Here is a 22,227-nt window from a genome sequence, read left to right as displayed (position 1 = left end):
CCCCGGCCCCGCGCCCAGCCCGGCCCGGCACCATGCCCCCGACCCTGGACAAAGAGGCCCCCCCGAGCCTCCCGATTTTCCCGGACATGCCCGGCTTTTGGGGATTTCCCCCCGGACGGGGATTTGAGCCCCCAAAAGCCGGACATGTCCGGGAAAATCCGGACGTATGGTAACCCTACTCCAGGTGGGAGACCCAAGTTTGTCATATTTGTATCATTAATCAGTTACATTCGGTGCTCTCTCCTTTTCTCCCTTCTCCTCTCTTCTCTGTACACGTTTCTCTCCCCTCTCCTTTCCCTGTTTATCTCTCTCAATGTCGTCTTCATTGCTCCTCGACTCTTCTCCTTCAGTCTCTCTCCATGTACAGATGAGTAAATCATTTGCAGGAGGTGATGTATTGAGTTCCTGGAACCTCCCTTTCTGCTTGTGGAATGTCCATGAGCCAAACAGTTTCCTCCAATTTGTTTACTATTGACTTTAAATCTCTGATTGAGTGCAAGTAGTTCTCTGCAAGTACTGAACAGTCACTGTTCAAGCTGGGTGTGTTAATTGTGATTGGTCAAAGAAGTCACCTGGTATTTTGTGTTACCTGACTGAATGAGTGTGCAAGCAGTTCCTGCACAACGCGTCAATGTAAAATTTGGTTTCCACAGATGCTTGTGCAGGACTTTGAAATTTGCTTCCGGTGTAAGCTCAGTCACTGGCATGTTGGCGGAAAGCGATAACAAAAGGGGCACAAACATGCTGGATGTGGATTCATTTCACAACTGGACTTGATCTTCCTCGAATCCATTTGGGGCTATTTTCCCAGCTCTGGTTATTAGCTAGGTATCTAAATCAGGTACTGAGCAGGATCCCAGAGCCTGCATTCCTGCATGACCAAGCTTCCCCCTTAGGACACACCACCAATCACAGTCAGTGAGCTCTGCAGTGAGCACCCAGCTGTGGTTAGTGTCTGTATTCCACTTGGGTCTTGTTAATTGTTATTCACCGATTTTCTGGAGCACTTCCCTGTTAAATGGAAAGAAAGACAGCAAGATCATAGTGTTCTGTTCTGCTGAGGGCCTGTGAATCTGACAGGCAGCGGAGTTCTTGGAGAACAGTCCCTGTTCACCAGCTGAATGGAGAACAGTTAAAACGTTTAAGGCCATAGTCATCATGGTGTGCTCCAGCAAAGCGTCCCCCAGGCCTCAATGATAAACAGAGCTGGAGGGTCTATTAGAAAGGAAACATTGGTTCAATCTTTCCCCAGGCTGTGCTGTGAACTAGAGCTGGTGTTACAGGAGAGCTGCAAAGATTCAGCATAAACCAACCATTCTGCATCAATTGTAACGCTCCCATATCCACCCGCACTGGAGAGCTACACACAGTGGGCTGACTCAAGGACTCCCCTCTAAAAAAAGCAGGGAGCCCTTCAGAAGATACATTTTCACTGGCTGCTCAAATACGCACATTCCTCTTAACCCAGCGGCCCAGGGGGACCACAAGCATTCCTCTTGAGCAGTGGTTTTCAAACGGCAGGTCGCAACCTAGAACTGGGTTGCAGAACATAAGGTTGTGACGGCTCTGGTCAGCACTGCCGACCGGGCCGTTAAAAGTCCTGTCAGCGGTGCTGCCCAGCTAAGGCAGGCTAGTCCCTGTCTGTTCGGACACCGCGCTGAGCCCCAGAAGCAGCCAGCAGCAGGTCCAGCTCCTAGGCGGGGTGGCCACAGGCCTCACACGCTGCCCCCACCCCGAGCACCGGCTCTGCACTCCCATTGGCTGGTTTCCGGCCAATGGAATCTGGGGGGGGGGAGTGCCTGCTGCTGGCTGCTTCCAGGGTGCAGCACAGGACAGGCAGGAAGCCTGCCTCTGCACCCCCACTGCACCGCTGACTGGGAGCCACCCCAGGTAAGCCCACGCCCCAACCCTGCGTCCCAATCCCCTGCCCCAGCCCTCCCAACCCAGAACCCCTTCCTCCACCCCAAACCCCTCATCCCCAGCTCCATCCCAGAGCCCTCACCCCCCCGCATCCCAATCCCCTGCCCCAGCCCTGAGCCACCCCCAAACCCGGAGTCCCCTCCTGCACCCCAAACCCCTCATCCCCAGCCCCGCCCCAGAGCCTGCACCCCCCCAGCTCAGAGCCCTGACCCCCTCCCACACCCCAACCCCCTGCCACAGCCCTGAACCCCTCCCACTCCCTGAACCACTCATTCCCGGCCACAGCCTTCACCCCAACCCTCTGCCCCAGCCCTGAGGCCCTCCCACACCCCAAACCCCTCATCCCTAGCTCCGTTGGGTCGTGGGTATCAACAATTTTCTTCAACGGGGTGGCCAGAAAAAAAGTTTGAAAACCACTGCTCTTGAGAGTCCAGTCTAGCTCTAGGGCCAGCAGTGCCACCTATTGGCAAAGCTCTGCAATGAACTTTGAACAGTCATTGTTCCACACACATTGTGGCCAGTTCTGGAGATCCTTGTTTCATTCACGAGTAAGGCTGCATTTTAGTCACGGGTGTTTTTAGTAAAAGTCATGGATAGGTCACGGGCAGTAAACAACCTGTCCATGACTTTTACTAAAAATACCCATGACTAAAACTTGGGTGGAGGAACGCGGGTGCTCCGGGGGGGGGGGGGGGGTGGGGGGGCTGCAGGTGCTGGGGGGGGGGGCTTGGGGGACCCTGCTGTTGCTGGGGGGAATGGGCGGACAGTGCGGCCCAGGACCCCTGCTGTTGCTGGAAGACAGGGGAGGGCAGGCAGGGGCTCCCTACACAGCGCCGCATCCCTGCAGCTCCTAGGTGGTGGAGGGGTCAGAGGGCTCAGTGTGTTGCTCCCACCACAAGCGCTGACCTGCGGGCGCAAGTAGCATGTAGTGTGGAGCCCCCCTTTGCCGTCTAGAAGCCGCAGGGCTGTGGGAGCCAGGGAGCCCTCCCCCAAGTTAAGTGGCCCCCCTGCCCCTGGCCCCCTCCCACACACCCAAACTGCTGCTGCTGGCACCAGCAGCTGCAGAAGTCACGGAAAGTCACGGAATCTGTGACCTCTGTGGCAGACTCGCAGCCTTAACAATGTGAGAAGCTGAATGCAGGTTCAGGTGAATAAGTAAGGCTTTGTTAGCCCCTGTGCACTGCTCTGCCCACATGCTTGAATTATTTCCAGCCTCATTCCCAGTGTTCTTGTTTCTCGGTGTCCTCTCAATAACAATCCCTCCAGGGCACATGGACCCTCTGACTCCAGTTCCACTGTTCTGCTCTACATCTTCCCTATTTTACAAACATTTTAAACATTAAAAACAAATAATTGACACCCAGACCCCACCTTGTGCCCCTTCAGCCAGAGGCTGGCAGCACACAGCCAAGTTGGAATCTTGTCTTTCCCACAGACTCAGCTGGTTACATAGTCTTTGGTTTCCTCAACAGATGACGTATCTCTGTCTTCCTGTCATCTATCTCTGAGTTTTGCATATTGTCTCTCTGTGGAGTCTCCTCCCTCCCTGTGGGTTTGTTTCCAGTGGTTCTTTGTCTGTCCACGCTGCAATGGGTTTTCTCTGAGTGTTGTGTCTGCTCACTTGGAAGTGTCTCCTTGTATCACTTGTCCCTCTTGATTAGTCACCTCATATGACCTGGGTGCCGCTGCACCCCTCACTACTCCTTTAGTCTCTCTCCTTCTGGTGTCTTTCTAATGACTGGATCCTCACAGATGTGCCTGTATCCATGGCTCACAGATCCTGGGCTGATCAGTTTTACCCTAGTGCCTGATTTCTCTGGCCCTCTCCTCTCAGTGATATCTCCACCCTTCTGGCTGTAACAGGTCTCCCCACATTGGTAGCAGGGTCCTTTGTCCCATAAGTGTCTGGGTTGGATTGTTTGGCACTCCTGTGCTGGGGTATTTCTGTGTGCCAATGTTAACAAGGGATCCAAACCAGAAGAAACAGCTTTGGGTAACAGTCTCATAGCTGTTTTCACAGCTGATCCCACCTCACCATTGCTCTGTGGATATGCTGGGCAGGAAATGTGTGGTCAAACTCCCATATGCCTGCAAATTCCTTGAATTCTTCTGAGGCAAATTGAGGCCCATTGTCATAAGAACATAAGAACGGCTGTACTGGGTCAGACCAAAGGTCCATCTAGCCCAGTATCCTGTCTGCCGACAGTGGCCAATGCCAGGTGCCCCGGAGGGAGTGGACCAACAGGCAATGATCAAGTGATCTCTCTCCTGCCATTGTCAGTGAATACAGAGTCTGGTGTGCCATAGCCTGCAAAGTGGGCCCTCAGTTTCCCAATCTTGACTTGCTTGTATCAGGCAGGGCATTGACTTTCCAAAAATGTGAGTAGTAATCCACTGACCTCAAGTATTGCTTTCCCTTGAAGGTCAGTCCACTCCCACCTTCTTCCATTGTTGGGTGGGCAGCTCATCTGGTAACAGTCACTTTCCGCAGGTGGTTCTCACGTGACTGACAGGTGACTCCCTTCTGTCAAGGAGCGAAGTTGTGTATTCATTCCTGGCCAGTAGGCGCACTCACAAGCATGCCTCAGACAGCTGTCAGTGCCCAGGGATGAGGCACGTATCTTTTGCAATGACATCCCATGACGAGCAACTCTTACCTCTCGTGAGTGCTCCCTGTCGGCTGAGTGCAGTGCTGCGCCTGGTGTTGCCTGTAAGTTGCCAACCTCACTAGGTGGGCTTCAGTGGCTCAGCCCTCCGGCCAAGACACACAGTCAAAATGTACAAGCCCCTTCTGGGGTAGCAAAAGTCCAACAAAACTCTCTGCCCTCACCCTCACTCTTCAGCCCTGTCTCTGGACCCTTTGAGTCTAGCCCCTTTTCTTGGGCATTTTAAACTAGCCTTGTGCCCTTTCCAGGGCTTAGGCCACTCCAGCACTGGCTGCTGGGGGGCCTGGGACGGCCCATTACTCTGGGCCCCAACCCAAAGACTCTACAGACAGCAGCCATGTACCGCTGCCTCCAGTTTGCTGCTGCTTTCCCTGAGCCTCTTCCCACGTAGCCCCTCTCCTTTCACCTGTTCCTTTACAGTTGTCAGGTCCTCTCCTTCCTCTGGCCAGAGCAGAGCCAACATCCTCGCCTCTGGTCCCAGACAGGCACTGACCTGCTCAGTACTTGCAGCTCCTTTTATCTGAGCCTGCAGGGCTCTGATTGGCTGCTTCTGTGCAATCTGTTTAGGCAGTCCTGGCGGACCTTTTAAACTAAGCTGGTGGGAGAGGTAGATATGCTGGAGGGTAGGGATAGGGTCCAGAGTGACCTAGACAAATTGGAGGATTGGGCCAAAAGAAACCTGATGAGGTTCAAGAAGGACAAGTGCAGAGTCCTGCACTTAGAATAGAAGAATCCCAGGCACCGCTACAGGCTGGGGACCGACTGGCTAAGCAGCAGTTCTGCAGAAAAGGACCTGGGGATTACAGTGGATGAGAAGCTGGATATGAGTCAGCAATGTGCCCTTGTTGCCAAGAAGGCTAGCGGCATATTGGGCTGCATTAGTAGGAGCATTGCCAGCAGATCAAGGGAAGTGATTATTCCCCTCTATTTGGCACTGGTGACGCCACATCTGGAGTATTGCATCCAGTTTTGGGGCCCCCACTACAGAAAGGATGTGGACAAATTGGAGAGAGTCCAGTGGAGGGCAACAAAAATGATTGGGAGTGGGGGCAAATGACTTACAAGGAGAGGCTGAGGGAACTGGGCTTGTTTAGTCTGCAGAAGAGAAGAATGAGGGGGGATTTGATAGCAGCCTTCAACTACCTGAAGGGGGGTTCCAAAGAGGATGGAGCTCAGCTGTTCTCAGTGGTGGCAGATGACAGAACAAGCAGCAATGATCTCAAGTTGCAGTGCGGGCGGTCTAGGTTGGATATTAGAAAACACTATTTCACTAGGAGGGTGGTGAAGCACTGGAATGGGTTCCCTAGGGAGGTGGTGGAATCTCCATCCTTAGAGGTTTTTAAGCCCTGGCTGGGATGATTTAGTTGGTGTTGGTCCTGCTTTGAGCAGGGGGTTGGACTAGATGACCTCCTGAGGTCTCTTCCAACCCTAATCTTCTATGATTCTATTACCCACCTCCGCTGCTCCTTCCTGAGGTGGGGCATAGTAGGACTGCACGGCCTCCAGCAGAGGGCACCAAAGAGCCAGGTATACCCCATCACACATCCCTTTGTGTAATTCTATCCTGCACACTCAGCTCATCTTTAATTTGAAAATATAGAATCAGAGAATCTCAGGGTTGGAAGGTTCCTCAGGAGGTCATCTAGTCCAACTCCCTGCTCAAAGCAGGACCAATCCCCAACTAAATCATCCCAGCCAGGGCTTTGTCAAGCCGGGCCTTAAAAACCTCTATGATTCTGTTCCGGCAGGTAAATTAATGGAGATATCCCATCTCCTAGAATTGGAAGGGACCTTGAAAGGGCATCGAGTGCATCCCCCTGCCTTCACTAGCAGGACTGAATACTGATTTTGCCCCAGCTCCCTAAGTGGCCCCCTCCAGGCTTGAACTCACAACCCTGGGTTTATCAGGCTAATGCTCAAACCACTGAGCTCCCTAGTCTCTTTGCTAGGCTCATTCTCTGGACTGTCTGTAGTTGGACATTCTTTGCTGTAGCCTCGTTGATTTCCATCAGCGTAGGGTTGCCATTTTTCTAATTGCACAAAACTGAACACCCTTGCCCTGCCCTGTCCCTTATCTGGGGCCCCACCCGCACTCATTCCATCCCCCTTCCCTCTGTTGCTTGCTCTCCCCCACCCTTACTCGTTTTCACTGAGCTGGGGCAGGGGGTTGGGGTGCAGAAGGGAGTGCGGGCTGTGGGGTGGGGCCAGAAATGAGGGGTTCAGAGTGCAGGAGGAGGCTCCGGGCTGGGGCAGGGGGTTGGGGTGCAAGAGGGGGTGAGGGCTCCGGATGGGGGTGCAGGCTCTGGGGTGGGGCAGAAGATGAGGAGTTTGTGGTGTAGGAGCCAAGGGGTTTGGGTGCAGGAGGGGGCTCAGGTCTGGGGCAGGGCATTGGGGTACAGGGTGGGGTGTGGGCTCCGGGAGGGAGTTAGGGTGCAGGAGGGGGTTCCGCCCTGAGGCAGGGGGGTCGGGGTGCGGGCTCCAGCCGAGCAGCGCTTACCTCAGGCGGCTCCCAGGCAGCGGTGCAGTGGGGCTAAGGCAGGCTCCCTGCCTGCCCTGGCTCCGTGTGGCTCCCAGAAGCGACTGGCATGTCCAGCTCTTAGGCGCAGGGCCAGAGGGCTCTGCATGCTGCCCCTACAGCTCCCATTGGCTGCAATTCCCAGCTAATGGGAGCTGCAGAGCCGGTGCCTGGGGCAGGGGCAGTGCATGGACCTTCCCTGATCGCCCCTGAGCCTTGGGGCTGCAGGGACATGCCAGCCGCTTCCGGGAGCTGCATGAAGCCAGGGCAGGCAGGGAGCCTGCCTTAGCCCCACTGCGCTGCCAACCATACTTTTAATAGCCCCACCAGGTCCCTTTTCAACCAGGCATTCCAGATTCATGTCCTAAACCCCTTCCCCCGTCTTATGGGTGCTGGGTGTGTATCCCCTGCTCAGGGTGTCAGCTAACACCAGTAATTGTCCTGGACAATGTCTGAGCTCTACCTGTAGCACTGGAGGTGCATCAACATGCGTTGCCATCTCTTTGGAGCCCTAAGAAAGGGCTTTGCCAGGATTGTCTCTAGGGGTTTGTGGGCTGATTGCACTATTACTGCGTGGCCATAGGGGCACTGATGGAATCGCTCCGCTCCAAATACGACAGCCGGAAGCTCTTTTCCTGTTTGGGTTCAGTCTCTGACAGGGCTCTGCTAGCCTAAGCGACCAGCATCCTTTGACTGATGCATCATACTGGAATGTCAGTGTGACGCTGCCCCTTGAACAGATCCAGGGCTTATCACTAAGGATAAGATTTGGTCACAGATTCCGTGATTTTCAGAGATCTCCACGACATTTTCTTCAGCTTCAGCCCTGAGCCCCGGCATGGCGCAGCTGGAGCTGTCAGCTGCCAGGTTGGAGGCTGGTAGCTCTCAGCCACCGTGGGTGGCAGGGACTCCGCAACTCTGAGCCACCAGCCCCAGAGCTTTAAGCCATCGCTGGCAATGGGGGCCTTGGAGCTGTGAGCCATGTGGAGGGAGCCCGGAGCTCTGAGCCATGTGGCGGGAGCCCGGAGCTCTGAGCCATGCAGTGTGGACCCCGGAGCTGTGAGCCATGTGGTGGGAGCCTGGAGCTCTGAGCCATGTGGCGGGAGCCCGGAGCTCTGAGCCATGCAGAGTGGACCCTGGAGCTGTGAGCCATGTGGCGTGGACCCCGGAGTTCTGAGCCATGTGGTGGGAGCCTGGAACTGTGAGCCATGTGGCGTGGACCCCGGAGCTCTGAGCCATGTGGTGGGAGCCCAGAACCCTGAGCCATGTGGCGGGACCCCGGAGCTGTGAGCCATGCAGCGTGGANNTGAGCCATGTGGCGGGAGCCCGGAGCTGTGAGCCATGTGGCGGGAGCCCGGAGCTCTGAGCCATGGAGCGTGGACCCCGGAGCTCTGAGCCATGTGGTGGGAGCCCGGAACTCTGAGCCATGCAGCGTGGAGCCCGGAGCTCTGAGCCATGTGGTGGGAGCCTGTAAATGTGAGCCATGTGGTGGGAGCCCGGAGCTCTGAGCCATGTGGTGGGAGCCTGGAGCTGTGAGCCATGCAGTGTGGACCTCGGAGCTGTGAGCCATGTGGTTGGAGCCTGGAGCTCTGAGCCATGCAGCGTGGAGCCCGGAGCTCTGAGCCGTGTGGCGGGAGCCCGGAGCTCTGAGCCATGCAATGTGGACCCTGGAACTGTGAGCCATGTGGCGGGAGCCCGGAGCTGTGAGTCACCCTGGGCTAGAGCTGTTATTCCCCCTTTGTCAGGTCCCCCCATTATTTTTAGTAAAAGTCACGGACAGGTCACGGTTTCTGTGAATTGTTGTTGATTGCCCGTGACCTGTCCGTGACTTTTATTAAAAATACCCGTGACAAAATCTTAACCTTACTTCTCGCTGTGATCCCCCCGACGGGCTAGCGGTGCTCACCATCCACTACCACAAACCTCAGCTCTGCCCTCTGTTATTTTTCAGGTGAGTTACGATGAGGTTATGTTTTCCTACGAGCTGCATTGTGCTCTTGTGGTACATTATTAGATTGTGCCTGCTGTCTGTAATGGGTGTGTCTGAGACCAATTCACCTCAAGGAATCCCACGGCAGGAGGCCCCGCTGCAGGGTTCAGAGCACAGCCCGTTTTCCTGGAACCATTGTTGCATGCACAGAGGTTGGTATTGTCCCTTGTTGCTTTCCCATCCTGACGGCCTGAACCAGATATGCTCTTGGACTCAAGGAGAGAGTCATGCTGTCATCACTGCTGTCTGATGTCCCCTTCCCCACTCGTACAACCTCCTCTTCTCTTGCACACACTGCTATCAGGGTCCAGTTTGCCCCGTTCCTTGCAGTGCTGTCCTAGGGCAGGGCACTTCTCCACCCGCTCATGGTCTCCCACAGGAAATGCATCTCACTATGGGTAAGGAACTCTGGCTGCCTGCCCTCCTTTGCTGCTGTCTCACTGCTGTACTGCCGGTGTGTTGTGCCTCCGGAGGCTTCCATCCTTTGTCTTGAGGCTGCCGCTGCATGCCCCAGGACTAAGCATCTGTCTAATGTGAGATGTACTTCCTGGAGCAGCTGCTCCTGCAGGTGGTGACCCCAAGTGCTGCAGACTGACCTGAATTAGGTACTCTGTCAAGTCCCCAAAATTGCATGGAGCAGCCTGTGTGCATATGGCAGTGACACTGGGCTCTATCCCCTTCCCTCTGCATTGGTCTCAAGTGAAGAACCTGTGTCGCGTTGAGGAGCCATAGGCCTGCTGTGAGGCTTGAAGAAGTGCTGAGCTCCCCAGGGGTGCAGCCCTCTCCCCCTTGTTCCCCAATAAGGTAAAATAACTGTTTTATTTTCCTGCTGATGTCATCATCCTACATGGCCAGGTCTGTGCATAGCTCAAACTCCTCCTTCCACCGGCTCTGTTGCTGGGCTAGGTTTGTGTCTGCAAAACCCGGGGCTCCGGACCCAGCCTCAGGGCTCACGCAGCCAGCTGCTGCACTGCAGATGCTGTGAGTTAGCAAAGAGCGAGGCTGCATGCAGGTTACATTGAACAAGTGGAACTTTTTTAACCGCTCTGCAGGGCTCTCTGTCCATGTGGCTGCTTTGCTTCCAGCCCTGATTCCTTGGTGTCCCCTCAATAACAGTCCTTCTAGGGAACAGGGCCCTGGCTTAACTTTCTGCTCAGCAAATCTCAGTGCATCTGGGCATCTTCCTGAGTAAGGCAGGAAGTAGCTCTCAGATTTAAATTAGAACAGCGACGTTTTCTCTTTCAGTCAGTCTTGCCAAACTCTCTGCTCCCAGGGCAAATATTTTCTTTTGACAGGCGGGTAAAATATCATCAGGTTTGTGCTCAGGGTGATAAATATTCATAACAAGCTGTCTTAACCCCACCTGGTTGATGTCATCAGATGATATTTTTGCAGAAGCTGTAGAATGTCTGTGCAGTCGTCACCTGGGTTACTCTGTCTGGGATGGAAATGCCAGGTGGGGTGGGGGAGTTTTAGTGATGTGGGGTTCAGAGCTGTGAATTTCTCATCCTGACAAAAGCCTTGATGGAGAATGGCCCCTCTCCCTATGAGACTAAGTAAAATGTGACTTTCTTTGTTACTCTTCCCTCTCCAGCATTCCACATTGTCGCGCAAGTTTGTGGAGGTGATGTCTGAGTACAACGCCACCCAGTCTGACTACAGGGAGCGCTGCAAAGGGAGGATTCAAAGACAGCTGGAAATCAGTGAGTAAAACCACCCGCAGCAGCAACCCTGGGCAACTCAGTGCCTGGTGTGTCCAGAGTACGAGTCGATTCCTGGTGCTGATTAACAGGCAATCAAAGCTGCTTCAGGGTTTCAGTGCTTCATGCAAAGCTCCCTCACTGTAAAACTTGTGTCTGCTGGCTGTGCGTGCTGCGGGAGTGGGCCACGACTGCAGCCACCTGCGTGTGAGAATGATGTTGCCTTCCAGCGGTTGGGCCAACAGAGAAGGTAAGGGACATATTTGCTACTAGAGAGACAAGGAGGGTGAGGTAATTGCTTTTATTGGACCAACTTCTGTTGGTGACAGAGACGACACAGAGCTCTCCTTCAGGTCTGGGAAACTAACTCAGAATGTCACAGCTAAATACTGGCAGCTAAAGAAGTTGACACATATGGTAAAGGTCTGTGTTTCTTCAGACTGAAGGACTAAGTTCTGCGGATATGCTTGTGATTGTTTGTGATTGATATAGTAAATGGCTGCTTTTGGCAGACATGGGCTCACTCTGCCCTCTTCTTTCTCTTCTTCCCAGCTCAGAGTAAGAGGGTCCCATAGATTTGCGAAGTAGAGGCATGCTGGGATCCTGGCTGAGGCCCCTGTGTATGTGTGTCACTAATATAGAATCATTCAGGAGTATTTCCTCTTTCAAGTGCAGAGCTGTCAGTGTGGCAGGCTCTGGCAAGGCTCAGTGGGCCCGCCACGTTGTGCTGCATGGGAGTTCAGGGCTAGTGTGCTCCCTGGGTATTCAGATGCTGACAGTCTCATTAGAGGGAAAAGCCGTTTTTGAAGGGAGCTCCAGACTGCTGAAAGGTGCCAGGTTGCCACCACAGAAGACTGGAAATGTCTGCACAGAATGGGTCCTGTACAGGGAGCCTAAATGCCTGAGCCCCGGCTCCAGGAGCTATTTACTGTCAAGGGTGTGAAGGAATCCTGTCTCCAGGGCCTAGTTCATCCTTGGCTTCTCTGCTGAGTCTGACGGCGAAGGGGCCAGTTGTGATGGTAGTTTTGTGAGAGGTCACGTATCCAATGAGTGGGGAGGGATAGCTCAGTGGTTTGAGCATTGACCTGCTAATCCCAGGGTTGTAAATTCAATCCTTGAGGGGGCCATTTAGGGAACTGGGATAAAAATCTGTCTGGGGATTGGTTCTGTTTTGAGCAGGGGATTGGACTAGATGACCTCCTGAGGTGCTTTCCAATCCTGGTATTCTATGACTCTATGGACTGAGAGCCCAGACTCCTTTCCCAGGGGCCTCCAACTCTGGTGTACCCACATTTTCATTTCTTGTCAATGTTACCTTGCTCTCAGGTGCAGGTCATAGAATATCAGGGTTGGAAGGGACCTCAGGAGGTCATCTAGTCCAATCCCCTGCTCAAAGCAAGATCAGTCCCCAACTAAATCATTCCAGCCAGGGCTCTGTCAAGCCTGATCTTAAAAACCTCTAAAGAAAATGATTCCACCACCTCCCTAGGTAACCCATTCCAGTGCTTCACCACCCTCCTAGTGAAAAAGCTTTTCCTAATATCCAACCTAAACCTCCCCCACTGCAACTTGAGACCATTACTCCTTGTTCAGTCATCTGGTACCACTGAGAACAGTCTAGATCCATCCTCTTTGGAACCCTCTTTCAGGTAGTTGAAAGCAGCTATCAAATCCCCCCTCGTTCTTCTCTTCTGCAGACTACATAATCCCAGTTCCCTCAGCCTCTCCTCATAAATCATGTGCTCCAGCCCCCTAATCATTTTTGTTGCCCTCCGCTGGACTCTTTCCAATTTTTCCACACCCTTCTTGTAGTGCATGGCCCAAAACTGGATGCAGTACTCCAGATGAGGCCTCACCAATGCCGAATAGAGGGGAATGATCACGTCCCTCGATATGCTGGCAATGCCCCTACTTATACAGCCCAAAATGCCGTTAGCCTTCTTGGCAACAAGGGCACATTGCTGACTCATATCCAGCTTCTCGTCCACTGTAACCCCCAAGTCCTTTTCTGCAGAACTGCTGACTAGACACACTGTCCCTAGTCTGTAGCAGTTCATGGGATTTTTCCATCCTAAGTGCAGGACTCTGGACTTGTCCTTGTTGAACCTCATCAGATTTCTTTTGGCCCAATTCTCTAATTCGTCTAGGTCCCTCTGTATCCTATCCCTACTCTCCAGCATATCTACCACTCCTCCCAGTTTAGTGTCATCTGCAAACTTGCTGAGGTCCACGCCATCCTCCAGATCATTAATGAAGATATTGAACAAAACCGGCCCCAGGACTGACCCTTGGGGTACTCCGCTTGATACCGGCTGCTAATTAGACATGGAGCCATTGATCACTACCCGTTGAGCCTGACGATCTAGCCAGCTTTCTAGCCACCTTATAGTCCATTCATCCAACCCATACTTCTTTAACTTGCCGGCAAGAATACTGTGGGAGACCATATCAAAAGTTTTGCTAAAGTCAAGGAATAACACATCCACTGCTTTCACCTCATCCACAGATCCAGTTATCTCATCATAGAAGGCAATTAGGTTAGTCAGGCGTGACTTGCCCTTGGTGAATCCATGCTGACTGTTCCTGATCACTTTCCTATCCTCGAAGTGCTTCAAAATTGATTCCTTGAGGACCTGCTCCATGATTTTTCCAGGGACTGAGGTGAGGCTGACTGACCTGTAGTTCCCCAGATCCTCCTTCTTCCCTTTTTTAAAGATGGGCACTACATTAGCCTTTTTCCAGTCATCCAGGACCTCCCCCGATTGCCATGAGTTTTCAAAGATAATGGCCAATGGCTCTGCAATCACATCTGCCAACTCCTTTAGCACCCTCGGATGCAGCGCATCCGGCCCCATGGACTTGTGTTCATCTAGCTTTCTCCACAGAGGGCTGGTCACCTCCTCCCCATACTGTGCTGCCCAGTGCAGCAGTCTGGGGAGCTGACCTTGTTTGTGAAGACAGAGGCAAAAATAGCATTGAGTATGTTAGCTTTTTCCACATCTTCTGTCACTAGGTTGCGTCCCTTATTCAGTAAGGGGCCGACACTTTCCTTGTCCTTCTTCTTGTTGCTAACATACCTGAAGAAGCCCTTCTTGTTACTCTTAACATCCCTTGCTAGCTGCAACTCCAAGTGTGATTTGGCCTTCCTGATTTCACTCCTGCATGCCTGAGCAATAGTTTTATACTTCTCCCTATGTCCCCTCCGCTGCACCCCAGCTTTATGTAGTGGCATCCGTATTCTCCGATGCTCACCCACTGATCACTTATGTTGGATTTGGCATGGAGACCTAGAGAAGAGAGTCTCTTGTCCAACCCCAGCCCGCCCCACCCCACCGGACCAGGCACTCTTCTCCCCTGGGTTTGGAGACAGAGCGTTTGGGTTGTTTTCTGTGTTTTGTCAATGAAGGAGAGCTGCTGATTGCTTTCAGATGGAGCAAGCTGGAGGAAGCCCAAGGCACCGCCCCTCATAAGCAATTAATAGAGTCTTGTTAAGGGATAAAAGAGCCTGTGAAATCTAGGCCTGTTGGGGGGGGGACCCCGTGTTCAGCTGTGCGTTCACCACACTCTTTCCTGCCCTGCCACACAGGAGTTTACTGTCCAGTCAGCAGACCCAGTCTGGGGAGTCCCTGTGTGGCAGCCCCTAGCAGCTGGAATTACGGGAAATAAGGAAATGTCACTTGAGTGTGGCCAGGGAGATGGTGAAGCACATGGAGGGGGAATAAAGCTGTTTCCTGGCTCAGCCCCTTGACTCTCCTCCACCCCTTTGGCAGCACTTTTCCTGCACATGGGTTGCCGTCTCCTCAGCGAATACTGGGATGTGCCTTTATTTTGTGATGCTAGCTGGAAAAGCTGCCCCAGTGTTACTCTCCTTTTCAAGTGTGGGGGTGTGCTGCCTGGCACACCCTGTAATTGCTTCCATGTTGGCAGTCAAGAGTGTTTGAGAGAGGTGTGCAAAGGTTTCAATTAATAGCTGCTAAATTGAAGAGGAGGGAGCCCTTTTCAGCACAGGGACAGGGTTATTGTTTAATTAGTGCCCTGTTTTTAGAAAGCCAAGTTGTTGGGTCTTGCTGAGGCTTCTCAGCTGTGTCTAGCCAATGTCACTATCGGGCTGGCATCCTCACCAAAACTTCCTGTACTATTCCTCACATCTCTTCTCTCTTTACGCTTGGAGGGATTAGATTTTTATTGGGAAATGTCAGTAAACGACGATTTCTCCACTCACACACAAAGCCACCAAGAAATAGTTTCAGCAATAAAAATGAAAATGTACAGATAGACAACGCAAGAGAAATGCTGCTTGAGAATTTACTAGCATCCCCCCTCAGTGTGTTTAAATGTGATGCAATGAATGCTGCAGAAACCACGGCTTGACAGTTCTGCTAAAACAGCCAACTCGGGCATTAGCGCAGCTAGAGCTGCAGGTAACTGTGCAGCACTCACAAAGCTGTTACTTTCCCCTCAATGTTACTGTCATTAAATAATTCGTGTCTGAGTTCCTACTGCTACCTGCTCTACAACAGCCTGGGTCCCAGCCTCTTGCTGGGCCCATCCTGTCCCAGTCTCTTTGTCTGCCATCCCCTGAGGGTGGCTCTCGGGCAGGTCTACTGCCATCTCTGCTGCATTTACCCGGCCAGTCCTTGACCTGTTTGGGTCCTCAGGCCCCTCCACCTGAGTTCGCCTTCCTCTGAGGGGACAGTTCCTCTTTATGTGGCCCTGTTCATGGCAGCCAAAGCAGGCTCGCTGCTCCTTTGCTGCCTGGGGCCCCAGCTTCCTCTGTTGGTCCTTCTCAGGGACAGCCCTACCTGGGCTGCCCTGGGCTGTGCTCCTTGAGGCAGGGCACTCCCTCCATAGGTGCCCCCGCCGCCCACAGGCCCAACACCTTCTTCGCCTCCTGATTTCCCTCGCCAGGTGGCCTCTCATAGGGGCTTGTCCCTTCCCCAGTTCTGGGTGAGGTTCCCTGCCCCCATCCCAGTAGGGACAATTCACCCTTACATGTCCACACTTCCCACAGGTGTAACAAGCCCTGCACTGTGCCCTGGGCCTCCTGGCCCCAGCACTGGGCTTCTCCCACCAGTCTTGGAGGTCTTTTTGGAACTCCCTCCACAGGAGTTTCACCAGGGCCCGCTGCTCCTCTGCCAGCTGCCCCAGTTGTGCCTGCAAGGCACATTGTCTCTCCTGGTTCTCCCAGGCCACACGGAGCAAGGTCTCATGCCTCTCCTGTGTTCCATCAGTCCCCTTCTGTGGGGACCCTGGCACCAGAGACCAGCCAGGGATGGCACAAGAGCCTTCAGCAAAGAAAATCTCTGTATATGCTGGGTCCATTGTCCCCTCCTTTTCCAGGCAATAGTCCCAGTCCTCGCCCTGCCCTTTGTATTGGGGTGGACCGCAAATGCCCGCATTCTCCACCACCTGTAGCGAAGCAAGACTCATCCGTGCGATGCCTCCTGCTAGATGTCCTGGGAATTAGCTCAATTCCAGGCCGGAGCGCCCTCTTCAGGCCGGTGGCTCACCTGCCTCAGGACCCCGTGTCCTTCCCAGATCCCGATGCCCCTTTACCTCAGGGTTCTGCTCCCAGCAGTAACCCCGCTCTCGGTCTCCCCTCCCAGGGGAACCCCCACCCTCTAAACCCACCTTGCCTCAGTGGTTACTGCCAGTCATCATCTAGCCCCGCTCACTGGGGCAGACTGTAGTCTGTCATGGCCACTCATCATTGGCAAGGAGGTTGGACCAGCTGCCTCTGCCTAGCCCCGAGCTGAACCCCTGCAAGCCAGTACCTGTTTTAGGCCTTGCACAAGGCCTGCAGCCTGGGGATTTACCAAGCTGGAGCTCCCCAGCTCCTCTTGCCTTTCCCCAGTCCTGCTCTGTTCCCTGTACCCTGAGCTCCCAGGCAGCCAGGTCCTTCTCTCCCAAGAGCTAGAGAGAGACTGCCCCAGCTCCTGGCTCACAACCCTTCTATAGGGCCAGCTGTCTCCTACTTGGGCATGGCCCCAGCTGTGGCTGCCTTCCCAATCAGCCTATTCTTATTGGCTCTCCAAGGGATGGCTTTTAACCCTTTCAGGGCTGGAGCAGGTGACTGCCCCGCTACAGGGCCCTGCGGGCTGGCCAGCGTAGTCGGTCCCAGAAGTGATGGGTCGGTCCTGGAAATGATGGATTCATCACTTCCGCCCTGGGCCCCGCACCCTGTTAGGGATGGCCCTGGCTCTGAGGCCCGATATTGCTGTCAGCGGGCTTGCTCCTCTACTCGGAAATCCTCCAGGAACAAAAACTTAACAAAGCACCAGTCCCATTCAGTTTCAATGTGAGAAGCACTGCTTGGAACAGCTGGGCTGAAGGGTAGGCTCCAGTTTCCTCTGGGCTGTAAATGGTCAGGGGCTACAGCATGTGCCGCTCGTATGGAGGGTCTTGAAAAGGCTCCTTTAAACCTGACCCTTTCTGCTGGGATGTGGAGGGAGCAGAAAGCTGAGTCAATTCCTGAACTCATTTTTCAGCTGCCAGATCCCCAGATAAGAAGCGCAGGAAGCGCGGAGGGTGAGTTTGTAAATAGCTCATGTTTTAGAACATCAGGGGAATTACTTCTCGGCCTTTCCAAAAACACTGGTTGAGTTTCCTTCCAGCAAAGCGAGTGAGTTTGATAGTGACTGCAACTTGTTCCTGCACTGGAAACTGGGACAGTTAGTTAAAGCTTCTCCTCTCTGCTTTTGATTTCTGTGACAGATGCCTTTTCTGTCAGCGCCAGCCTGTTTCTCACACCGCCCCTCACTCTTCTCAGGAAAGATGGTTGGTGGACAGATACAGAAATAGCTCTCAGCCACAATGAGGATGGAGGACTTCAGTTCCATGGGCAGATTTTCCCATCTGGCAATGTAGATCTGTCGTGGTAAATGGCAGGGAAGCGCAGGACCGGGCGTTGGTGGTGACATCACAAGCCAGGAAAATCCTGGCAAATTCCTGAAAATCGCAGACTACCCTAATTATGAAAGAGTAACTGTCCCAAGCTCTGCAGCATTCCCATTGTAAGCTGGGAGATTATGGCTCATAGTGTGGTACTGTTTTCAGTAAGGAGTGTTTTATAAGGATCAAACTATCTTTGTAGAAACACGCTTCTAAAGAGGAGCACATCAGAACCACTGGACTTCTGCCTCCTTCTATAGTCCTCCTGGTATTTTTATGTCCCACAAACACTGACTTAATGACTTTAGTGGACACCTTTTTTTTGTTGCCCTCCTATGTCCTGTCTATTGTGATGGTCTAGTCTAGTGCTTGGTCATTTCAGACTCCTTCAATCTGATCCTTTAGCCCCTGCAGCGTGGAGACTGATCCCCCACTCTCTAATCACTTCCAGAGCAGTTTTCTGGGCCATTCGCATTAGACACAGTTTAAACAACTTCACCTGCTCTTTCTCCCCACGCCAATCCACCCACTCACTCACTCTGCCCCCAAAATCGCCAAGACACCAGATGTCATGGAGATTTTTTAGATACATGGAATTCATGACAGCCAGACAAATTCCTCCAGAGCCATTCTCCTGCCTCAGCTGGGGTCTATTGAAATTGCACAGGGAGAATCTAAGTTGGCCTTGGTTAGGAGCTTTCCTTAAGTTAATGCGTTGTGAAGTCTGTGCGTTACGTGCTACTTGTGACAGGGGATGACATGCTCTTATTTCCTCTTCAGCTTTGCCGGGTAGGAGCAATGACATTTGAAATCTAATTTGATTTCTGCTCCCTGAGAACGGGAAAAGAGGGCTGGATAAAGGCCTCGACTTCTGTGTTTCATCAGCACTTCACAATGGCTTACACCGAGGAGGAGTTTGTAGCCCTGCCCTCTTGGACCTGAATGACCAGCGTTTGGATAAAAGGAAAAGAGTAAGAGGGAACAACGCTCTAGCTGTGAGCAAGAGCATGCCCGGTGCATGTGTACCCATGTAGCAGGGGGTATCCCAGAACGCCCCCTTGTGGCATGGCACGGCTCTGCAGGCGCGCACACACACACACACCTTGGTGGTTCTTGCAATAACTTGCTCCCAGGGCAGAATACTTAAAGTAACCTCCCCCTGGAGGGGTCTTATTAAGTCTTTGCAGAGTGCAGACTCCTTGGCCCCTCCATCACAAATCTCTACGCTGAAGAGCCCTGCAAGCGTTTTTCCTGGGGGTGCTGGCTGGCATTCTCCTTTACAGGCTCTCTGCCGTCTCCCCTTTGCTTCATAGGAGGCTTCTCTTTTATCCCCAGGCCTGCACTGATTTAGCCGGGACCCTCCTGTCATGTGGTGACTGATTTTCCACACCTTGGGAGGAGAGCTGACTGAGTCACAGATGGGGCTGGACCCAATGCCTCTGACTGGGCCACTCACCCCCTGACATCCCAGTAACATTCTGCATTAATTCTGCCTCACAAAATGGCAGCTGCAGGCAATAAAGGGGCAGTATGCTGAAAACGAAGCCTTGAGTGGTCAATGCCCTGTGCTGCCGGGGAGGTCTGAAGAGGTATTCAGTGACCCGAGGCTGTGTCTGGCGTGGAGAACAGACACTGCCAACGAAGGGAGGAAGGCTCCCTTAACCACTGGGCACTCGCAGCAGGCCTTCTGGCAGCAGGGAGGGGGTTCTCTTCTGCTGGGGTAAAACTCTGTCTCCTCCACCACTATACAATACATTTAAACAAGCCCATTAGCCACCGGGAGTCCACCGAGGGCTCTTTGGGGAGCTCTGGAACTGCAGAGCAGAGGGCAGTCATGCCTAAGACCCTCACTCTCACTGAGACATCACTCTGGCTTGCCTGTACGTTCCCAGCTCCACTGGCAGGTTTGAGGAACCCTCACACTGTTGCACCAGTGGCAGCACAAGTGTAGACAAGCCACCCGCATTTTTAACACTATGGCCTGGTCCCCACTAAGTCCCCAAATCGGACTAAGGTACGCAAATTCAGCTACGTTAATAACGTAGCTGAATTCGAAGTACCTTAGTCCGAACTTACCGCGGTCCAGACGCGGCAGGAAGTCTCCCCCCGTCGATGCCACGTACTCCTCTCGGCGAGCTGGAGTACCAGCGCCGACTGTGAGCACTTCCGGGATCGATCCGGGATCGATTTATCACGTCTTAACCAGACGCGATAAGTCGATCCCAGAACATTGATGGCGTGCCGCCGGACCAGCCGGTAAGTGAAGACTAGGCCTATGTTAGCCCTGCACAGATGCTAAGAGCGTACAAACGCCTGAGCCCTGATTCGCTCTACCACCAGTGGAGCTCCCCAGGTGGGAGATCTCCCCTTTCCAGTTCTGCTGCACTAACACTGGCTGTATGTTTGGGTTGCAAACATTGAGGGGATGTTGACATCTGAACCAAAAGCTATTTGCATTTGAATTACAAATACACCATGGAAAGATTTGTATTGCTCACAGGCTTGATAAAACATGGATTATACCCAACCTAAATGCAGGGCCCAAATCTCCCTGGTGCCCCCACTAACGGACAGACTGGGTGATGTGTGACGCACAGGCCTGGGAGCATAGGAGAGATTTGTGTCTTTCTATCCTGAGGATAGTGTCCCCAGAAGATTGCGACTAGCTTCAGGCTGCCTGGCATGGATAAGTGCTGACTCAACCTGTATCCAGGTCAGGGATTCTTGGTGATGGGGGGTTTTGATCTCTCCATATTTTCCTGTTTCTTGTATTTATAAATTATTGTCTTGTGTGTTAGATTGAAGGTCCAAAAGTCATAGCCCCCTCCAACTCCAGCAAAACCAAGACACCAAGAGAATCAAGCTGACTCTGTGTCCAGCAACCTAGACGGCTGTTTGAGATGCAGAAGTACAGGGTATTCTTAGGGCTTTCCCCAAAATGTGAATCCTAAGCTGAGTATTGGAACAAACTCACTGAGGGCTGTCACAGCAGATCAAGCAAGTCAGGCGCAGTCAGCGCCTGGGCTAATAATTAGCATATTAAGGAGAGAAATAGCACAGCTACAAGACACACTGTAGAGCTAGCTCAGGTCTGCACTGATGAATCAGCCCTCCCTCTGAGCAGAAGGGAGGGAAGGAGGCACTTCCATTTGAGGACCCTGTGAGTAATGTGCGGCATGCAAAGGTTTCCAGACAGGTTGTCAAGGTTCCTTCCCCACTCTGAACTTTAGAGTACAGATATGGGGACCTGCATGTGAACCTCTAATTACCAGCTTAGATCTGGTTTTGCTGCCACCACTCCCAAATACTAACTCCCTTCCCTGGGTAGCCTTGAGAGACTTCTCCACCAGTTTCCTGGTGAACACCGATCCAAACCCTTGGATCTTAAAACAAGGAGAAATTAACCATTCCCCCTCCTTTCCCCCACCAATTCCTAATGAGTCTGGATCCAATCCCCTTGGATCTTAAAACAAGGAAAAATCAATCAGGTTCTTAAAAAGAAGGCTTTTAATTAAAGAAAGAAAGGTAAAAAATCATTTCTGTAAAATCAGGATGGAAAATAACTTTACAGGGTACTCAGATTCAAAGAGCCCAGAGGAACTCACTCTAGCCTTAAGCTCGAAGTTACAGCAAACAGAGGTAAACCCTCTAACAAAAGGTACATTTACAAGTTGAGAAAACAAAGATAAACCTAACATGCCTTGCCTGGCTGTTACTTACAAGTTTGAAATATGAGAGACTTGTTCAGAAAGATTTGGAGAGCATGGATTGATGTTTGGTCCCTCTTAGTCCCAAGAGCGAGCAACCCCCAAAACAAAGCACAAACAAAAGCCTTCCCCACACCAAGATTTGAAAGTATCTTGTCCCCTTATTGGTCCTTTGGGTCAGGTGTTAGCTAGGTTACCTGAGCTTCTTAACCCTTTACAGGGAAAAGGATTTTGGTGTCTCTGGCCAGGAGGGATTTTATAGTATTGTACACTGTTACCCTTCCCTTTATAGTTATAACACAGGTCATGACTGGCAGAACACACCAGCTAAATCAGCGTTATACTGCATTGATCTGAAAGATCCTGGAAGCATCTACAGTCGTTATGCCAAGCAGTTCTCCTACAAACAAAGGAATCCTTTCAGTAATCGCAGATCAGAAATAACAGACGTGTTTAAAGCTAAAAAGTGCCTGGAGCTGGCTCTGGCCTGAATTACCAGAGTCAAAGCTGGAACTTCATCCAGAAGCAGGTTCTTCATCTCAGAACTAGGAAGAGTTCCCATTGCATGGCATTGTGCCTTCACTCTGCTGGGCGAGGCACATCAGTGATATTCTCATGACAGTGTCCTGGAGAAAAGTATCAGAGGGGTAGCATGCGTCTGATGAAGTGGGTATTCACCCACGAAAGCTCATGCTCCAATACATCTGTTAGTCTATAAGGTGCCACAGGACTCTTTGTTGCTTTTCTGGAGAAAAGAGTTTTTATCCTGCTCTGCATAGCAGGGTAAGATAGCTGGGGTTAGTTTTAATACAAATTTGGTGTCCAGATCCCATAGGTC

The 22,227-nt window shown here is 52.4% G+C and overlaps 1 protein-coding gene across 4 annotated transcripts in view; it reads left to right on the top strand.

Moving 5' to 3' along the window:
• STX1A (syntaxin 1A) overlaps positions 1-22,227 on the top strand; it is a 286,083-nt gene that overhangs the window by 235,775 nt on the left and 28,081 nt on the right. For all 4 annotated transcript variants that reach the window (XR_004643435.1, XR_004643436.1, XM_034752674.1 and 1 more), the window contains one exon: positions 10,686-10,794. Coding sequence is in view for 2 of the 4 variants with exons in the window: in XM_034752674.1 (XP_034608565.1) it covers positions 10,686-10,794 (109 nt within the window). In the remaining 2 variants the exon portion in view is untranslated. The remainder of the gene's footprint in view (positions 1-10,685; positions 10,795-22,227) is intronic.

This window comes from Trachemys scripta, chromosome 18 (assembly GCF_013100865.1).
Source record: "Trachemys scripta elegans isolate TJP31775 chromosome 18, CAS_Tse_1.0, whole genome shotgun sequence".
NCBI lineage: Eukaryota > Metazoa > Chordata > Testudines > Emydidae > Trachemys > Trachemys scripta.
The sequence above is the reverse complement of the archived record's forward strand: the minus strand, read 5'-3'. Positions and strand labels throughout refer to the sequence as shown.